Below are 8,032 nucleotides of genomic sequence, written 5' to 3'. Positions count from 1 at the left end.
TCTCACCACCATGAGATGATGACCTGAGCTAAAACCAAGATTTGGATACTTAAAACACTGAGCCAACTGGGTGCCCCTGTATACATTTGTTTTAAATTAAATTTGGGTCTTAGATTATATTATTAATTTTGATGACATTGATTAGGGGAAGAAACTAGTTTGTTAATGTTATGTGTCTTTTGTAGAATTTATATAGTTTTAAATATTATTACTTTCCTTCCTTCCCTAGAACATTGAAGAAAAGACTAAGTCAGAAATGGAGACATGTTTAATTACTTGGAAAAATATTTTACAGTTTTACAGTGAGGGAAGCCACTATGCGTGAGTTTGGTTTGAAAGAAAAAGGAGTTTGATTAAGGTGAGATTAGGATGTATTCTTAAATGTCTTTAAGGGGGTTAATATGACTACATTATAGGCACAAAGCAATGAAACAAGTCAGAAGCTGTAGTTAAATATTTAGAGAAATTTCTTCTTTGATTTTACCCTGATTCATCAAAACTTCAGGTTCTTTGAGAGAAATGTCATCTTCTTTATGAAATCATTAAAAGCTTGTTGCACTTGCTTATTCCTCAAGGTGTAAATGAAGGGGTTCAACAGGGGTGCAACAGAAGTGGTGAGCACCGAAACACCTTTATTTGTGGCTACTTCTTCTTTTGCTGATGGCTTGATATAGATGAAGATGCAGCTGCCATAGGTGATGGAAACTACAATCATGTGGGATGAGCAGGTAGAAAAGGCCTTTTTTCTTTGTTGGACAGAGGGGAATCTCAGAATTGTCCTGATGATATATGTGTAAGACAAAAATACACACACTAGTGTGACTATGAGTGCAAATACAGCCACAAGGATAACCATTTGTTCTAATACCCACGTATCTGAACATGAGATCTTCAGGAGGGGACCTGCGTCACAGCCAAAATGATCAATGGCATTGGAGTCACAGAATTCAAGCTGGAGGCCCAAGCTCAGGGGTGGGAGAACGATCATCAAACCAGACACCCAGCAGCAGAGGATTAATAAGGTGCACACCCTGTTGTTCATGATGGTCATGTAATGAAGGGGTTTACAGATAGCAACATAGCGATCATAGGACATGGCTGCCAGGAGAAAAAATTCTGTTGCTCCGAACAGAATAATAAAAAATATTTGACTTGCACAAGCATTGTAGGTAATAGTGTTGTCCCCAGTTGATATACTATATAGGAATCTAGGAATACAGACAGTGGTAAATGAGACTTCTAAGAAGGAGAAATTTCTGAGAAAAAAGTACATAGGCGTATTAAGATGAGAGTCTACCAATGTGAGGGTGATAATTGTCAGGTTCCCTGTTACACTCAAGATATAGGTGAGCAATAGAAAGATAAAAAGCAGGATTTTCAGTTGTGGGTCATCTGTCAGTCCCAGCAGGATAAAAGATGTTATTGCTGTGTAGTTTCTCATCACTGACTTTTGACATCTATCCATCGGCCTGTGAAAATAAAAGAGATTTTTATAAGGAGATCAATATTTGAATTCTGTAGCAAAAGACTGAATATAAAAGCCCAGCAAACCAAGTCTACATTTATTTTCTCATTTCACATCATAATCAATATTACCACTATTCCGGTTAGCCTTCCTGAATATTCCATGTCTGAGCAGTAAAGATTATTCCTTCAGAGTTCATGTTTCTGTAAAACAATGCGACGTTTTCTCAGATCATTCTTTGCCCCTCAAAATTTGCAGCTGTACATGTTGATTGTTTGTAATTCATCACATGGATTAGATTTACAAATAAGTTAGAGCAAAAAAAAGGTGATTTTACTTAATGTGTACTTACATGTTGTTCATCCAGGACAAATCTTGGATATATATCATATCCAGATAACAAAGAACATGACTTCTCTTCAGTTGTTATTATCAAAGGATTGTTTTAAAGGTAAGATGCATTTCCGCTGGAAAACAAACAACAATGACAACAAAACACAACATTGGACCCTGAGATTTTCCCTTTTTTCTTTATTCTTATCTGCTTGCATTCCTTATTTTTAACTCCAAGATGGTTTGATAAACAACTGTTTTATCTATAGTGTCAGAAAAGGAGTATCTTCATATGCATACATGTTATTTTTCAGTTGTCTGTGGCTCCATATCTCTCAAAAGCCCTGAAATGCAATCTATGTTTAATAGCAATAAATACAGTCTTTCAGAGGCTATGCACCTTTTTATTTTTTAACTATTGTTTTATTTTTAGAGAGGGAGGCATGAGGGTCAGGAGAGGGAGGGAGAGAATCTTAAGCAAGTTCCATGTCCAGTGCAGAGCCCAACTCGGGGCTCATTCTCACTACCCTGAGATCATGACCTGAGCTGAAATCAAGATTGGAACATTTAACCAACTGAGCTACTCAGGCTCCCCGCAGGCTGTGCATCTTTAATTGTGTTTTTAATTTCTTCAAAAAGATACTATCATCTCCACCTTCTCATCTTACCCGTACTTTGTTGAGGTCTTAAGGCTCTGCAAACTTTCATGTCCAACCTCCCACTGCTCTAACATCTGCAGGAATATTATTACTATTGAAGTCATTGACATATTTTTTATGTAGTTATTTTGCCTGACATCCCCACAATATTTTTTTAAAGTTAAGATTCTGTCATGCTTCAAATGGATTCCATGCCTTCATCCTGATTTTCTTCCTGACTTTCTCTTTCTCTCTTTAAAGATTTTATTTATTCATTTGACAGAAAGAGAGAGAGCACAAGCAGGGGGTGAAGAAGGCAGAGGGAGAGGGAGAAGTAAGTCCCCATAGAGCAGGAGGGCCCGATGTGGCATTCGACCCCAAGACTCTGGGATCATGACCTGAGCCAAAGGCAATTGTCCAATCAACTGAGCCACCCAGGCACCCTGTATCTCTCTTTTTAGTGACCTACAGTCTCCTCATTCTCTATTCATCAATGAAGTATTTCTGTTCCCCAATATTTTGTCTTGAGACCCCTCTTTTCTTGTTTGCTCTTTGTTTTTCTTCTTACTGCATGCTCTCCAAGAGGATTTCACTTCATCCAATTGATTTTATTCTCATTTATATGAATTCCAAAGGCCAGACCTTCTCCAAATAAAACAATTGCTAAGTGCACATTTCCAGTTGTCTGTTCCACAGACACTTCAGACACCATGAATTCAAAGTGAAATCATGGTCCTTCTCCAAGACTTATTCCCTTCTAGTGTTAACTATTTATTGATGAAGATTAGTCTCTTGCGTGTAGCCTGCAAGGCTCTTCATGGACAGGACCTTCCTTATTTTCTCATTTTATCACTTACATATTCCTTATCTTTCTTTCTGCTAACTTAAATTCCACAAACATTGACTGCTTGTATTCTTCATGTTTTTCAATCTCTCTCCTCTTCCCTTCCCTTTCCTTCCTTTCTCTCTTCTCCTCTCCTCTTGCATGGCTGTCTTTTTTTTCCTCTTTTTTTTTTTTTTTTCTCAAAGGCTGTCTTCTCTTCCATGGGTACTCCTTGATTAAGTCAATTGGTCCTTCAGAATTCTCCTTAGTATCAGTTTTCCAAGGAAATTTTCATTCACCCTCCCAGAGTATGTGAGATTAGGATACTATGTTATTTCTAAACACCTGTTGTTTACTCTTCCTTGGAATAAATCACATGGTTTACTTCCATATGCTTATATGTCTCCTCTATGTTTCTGTACACTTTTCCAAATAGAGGTTATGTTTTGTTATGTAATTGTGAACTGGAGGAAAAAAAAAGAGACATCTATATACTTAGACAAAGCTATCTTCTTTAATGCCTATTTTGGTCAGGTGGCTCAGCATTCTTAATTTTCTTTATGGTGATCAAGAATTTCATATGACGTTAATGTCTGAGCTCCACCGAGGCAACTAAGGAAGTTTGTTGCCCAAACTCATCGCTCATATCCACACCTCCATTTCAATCAGTGCTGTTATAGAACGTACAGTCACCTTATTTATATATTTACATTATAATCAGAAATGCACATGAAGGATGAGTAACATACTAACTGGCTCCCTTTTCTTAAATCATGAGTCTCTTTTTGTTGATATTATATGTGACCATTATGTATATTATTCAACAACAGGAAAGGACTCTATTTCTGTTTGTGGAGTTGTAACCACTCCTAGTCCTCAATAAGCATTAATTATTTATAATGGTAACTATGAGAATATGTCCTATATGAAAAAACAGTCTCTAGGGTTTCTGCTATTGCTCCATTACTAAAGGACATGGTATCTTCCCAGGAGACATCAATTAGTTTGCTATGTGAATGATTTTTCACTAGATTGGTTTTAAAATATTTCCTGCAAATGACGGGGCCCTCTGAGTGTGGCAACATTAATTCTCTCTTCCTCTGGACATGTGCCTTCTAAAGGCTTATGAGGTATATAAGGCAAGGCAAGACTTGTTTTAAAGGGACCATCACAGGAAAATGTACACTCCTGAAGGGACTCTAATTAAAAACTCCGGTAAAGGAAATAATGTGGACCTGATACAACTAAAGTGAAGACACTAGCACAGCTATCTGCCAACATTATGGTCACCTGGGGGGCCCAGTCAGTTATGTGTCAGTCTTTGGCTCAGGTCATGGTGCTAGGGTCCTGGGACTGAGCTCTGAGTTGGGCTCCCTGCTCGGTAGGCAGTCTGGTTCTCTCTCTACCAACCCCTTCCCCCAGCCCCCCCCCCCCCCACACCAACCCAATTATGTGGTCTCTCTCTCAAATAAATAAATAAAATCTTAAAAAAAAACCAGTTACTGGCCAACTTTATGTAAGGAGAGCCTGTCACATGCATTTCCATCATGCTTAAACTCTCAAGGTTTTTCAAATCATCAAAACTGGTTTTTTTAATGACTCTTCCACTGCTGAAGAGTGATCTGTTTGTGAGCCTCTCATACCAATCAATGCTTATACAGGAAAGAAAAACAGAGTCTTTGTTTTCAAACTTTCTGAGATTTTTCGTTTCCTCTCAATCTTCTTTCTCTGGGAAATTCTATTTTTGCTTACATTAGAAAGTTCAATTTATTAATGGTTTTTCTTTCATGCAAGTGAAATAGTGTGCTAATAATTTACTATGGCTTATTCTTTGCCTTGTCCTTTGATTTGGTTTATCTAAGAACTGATTCTCTCTTACTACTTCAGGGCTCCAAAAAGGACAATAAGTAGAACTAACTACAAAGTAACTAAAAGTTGACATCCTGCTCTCATCTCTTTTTTCATACTTCCCTCTGGATATACAGCAGGCAGAAGCTGTCCTGGTGGAAATAACTCTTTTCAACCTTGCTATCCTGAACCGTGCTCCATGAACAATAAAAATGGCCTTTCTCTCCTCATTCATCAAATTATTCAAATTATTTTTATTGAAGAATTAGATTTTAAGAGAACATTTCTGTTTAAGTAATAGATGTTTAGGAAGGATTGAATTAGTTCTGTGTAAATTTTTCATCCTAAAAGAATATTTACAAATTAGAAAATGTTAACATTTTAAGCAATGTAATATTCTTTCTGGATACAAATCCCAGGCATATCTCTGCATGTTCTTGAAAACACACTGTTGTGGGTGAATACTTACAGATACAAAAATAAAGCTGTGGCTACTTACAAAGGGCTACTGAATAGTGCATAACATGTCTACTACAATTTTCCACGTTAAAAGTTGAAACAAGCTTAAGTAACCATATTACAGAAGAAAATGCCAGCAAATATTACTTTCTATTATCTCTTAAAAGAGAAAATAATTCTCATGTCTACCTACAGTACTTACTCTTTAGGTAATTATTTGTGGTTTTAGCTGGCAGCCTTTTCCTCTTTCTCTGTGTTGTGGAGAAAGAGATGTGCCCCAGCCCAGGTCCAACGGGATCAAGTCGCAGTCACTCTTCAGGCATTTTCTGGAGGATCTTGAGTTCTTTAAGTTTCCTGTTTTCACTCTCATTAGAGACTCTTATTTTAAACCTTGGAAGCATTTTCTTTGGTCTCTGTCATGAAGGGAAGAAACTTAATGTAAGGGAGGAGAACAAACAAATTTTCTGTGGGTCTTGGAAGAGCTCTGATTGTTCTGAGCCAGGATTTGGCTTTCCTCCTCTAAAAATAATGATATTTATGTTCCTCTGCTCTATCTTCCAGGGTCCCCTGGGATCACATGTATGGGTTTAAAGTAAAGGATCTTAGTGACCTGGGGTCTAATGTCACTAAGGAATCTTTTGCTTAATGAACTTTGGCAAAACAACTAAAATAGATGGCAGCAGGGATGTTGTCCTTTGAGACAGTAAGATAGAACAACAGCATCAGACAGAGAGGCCAGGTGCCCATCACATTAATGAGAAAAATGTGCAAGCCTGATTCAATTCTCTATTATACTTTCTAAAGATATGGTATAAGAGACTTTAATAATCAAAATATTTTGCCTTCCATAATCTCCCAAATCATTTTTTGTTTGTAAAATATTTAATATGAAAATATGTATTGAAAAAATTACTATGTTCAATGATATTGCAGACTGAATTTATTTTTTTTAATCACAGGAGTATTTACCTACATTTGAAAAACAGGGAAAAATATATATGGCAGGCATATTTTTTATTCTGCCTACAGATGATGCTTGATAAGATTATGGTTACATGGATGACTCAAAAACATTTCACTCAAGTAAAAACCATGGCTCTAATAATTTCTGCTATGAAATATGTGCCCCCAAGAATTTGCAATATGTATTAAAAGGGACCCATCTGAAAATATTTTAAGACATAAACTAAGGTTTGAAGGACTGGTTAAGAAATGCTGCTTGTGATCCATTATAAAAGGGTAATAGAAATTACAGTAGTTTGGACATGACTGTTTAGAAATCTTGAAAATCCTTGTATGGTTACATATTAGTTGCTTTAGGAGTTATGGTTTGATGATGGTACATTAGGGCTCATGAAGAATACATTTGTCATGATTAAGAAAGGATGCTCCTACATTAAAGGAAGGAGAAAATGCCCTTGTTTCAAAATGCTTGAATAAATTAAGCTAATCTCTCTTTCTTATTACTTTTTATTATACCAGAATCACTTCTATGTCTTTCTTTCCCTAATTTTTTCTCTTCCTTTTTTTTCTTTTTCTTTCTTTTTTTTTTTTTAAATTATGCTCCATTAGCCACCATATAGTACATCATTAGTTTCTGATGTAGTGTTCAATGATTCAATAGTTGCATATAACACCCTGTGCTTATAACAACACATGCCCTCCTTAATACCCATCACCTGGGTACTCCATCTCCCTAACCCCTTTCCCTCTGAAACCCTCAGTTTGTTTCTCAGAGTCCAGAATCTTTCATGGTTTGTCTCCCTCTCTGATTCTTTCCCTAATTTTCATTTTATATTTTAATTAAGGGAGGTATTTGTTGTTTAAGTCCTTCTTCTTAATAATTTTTCACACCATAAAGTTTTTTTCTTTTTCTTTTTTTTTTTTTTAAAGATTTTAAAGATTTATTTGACAGAGATCACAGGTAGGCTGAGAGACAGGCAGAGAGGAGAGGAGTAAGCAGGCTCCTGCTGAGTGGAGTCCGACGCAGGGCTCTATCCCAGGACCCTGGGATCATGACCCGAGCTGAAAGCAGAGGCTTTAACCCACTGAGCCACCCAGGTGCCCCTCACACAATAAAGTTTTAGTTGTTATTAGGATTTATATTGTAGGAGACAATATATTATATAAGTAGGTTCTTTTTTTTAAGATTTTATTTATTTATGTGGGAGAGAGAGAGCACGCATGAACCTGCACATGAGTGTGGGGAAGGGGCAGAGGGAGAAGACTCCCCGCTGAAGTGGGTGCCAGACTCAGGGCTCAATCCCAAGACCCTGGGACCATGACCAGAGTGAAAGGCAGACACTTAGCCACCCAGGCACCCTGGAATAGGTTCTTACCATGCCAATAAGTATTTAAATTTTTGGTCTGGGGAATAGAAAGAGGATAAACAGTGAATTTAAGATTTATAAAAACTATGATTTTGTATGTTGGATTATAAATAGTAAGAACGAATCATATCATGCA

At 36.9% G+C, this 8,032-nt stretch overlaps 1 protein-coding gene across 1 annotated transcript; it reads right to left on the bottom strand.

Moving 5' to 3' along the window:
• Nucleotides 1-493: 493 nt before the first annotated feature.
• On the bottom strand, nucleotides 494-1,441 carry LOC308347455 (olfactory receptor 6C2; the record flags this gene model as incomplete). Its single annotated transcript, XM_080810930.1, has 1 exon — nucleotides 494-1,441. One exon carries the CDS (start codon nucleotides 1,439-1,441, stop codon nucleotides 494-496), a length of 948 nt encoding a protein of 315 aa, XP_080667056.1.
• Between the last annotated feature and the right edge of the window lie 6,591 nt (nucleotides 1,442-8,032).

This window comes from Martes martes (assembly GCF_963455335.1).
Source record: "Martes martes genome assembly, chromosome: 8".
NCBI classification, from domain to species: domain Eukaryota; kingdom Metazoa; phylum Chordata; class Mammalia; order Carnivora; family Mustelidae; genus Martes; species Martes martes.
The sequence above is the reverse complement of the archived record's forward strand: the minus strand, read 5'-3'. Positions and strand labels throughout refer to the sequence as shown.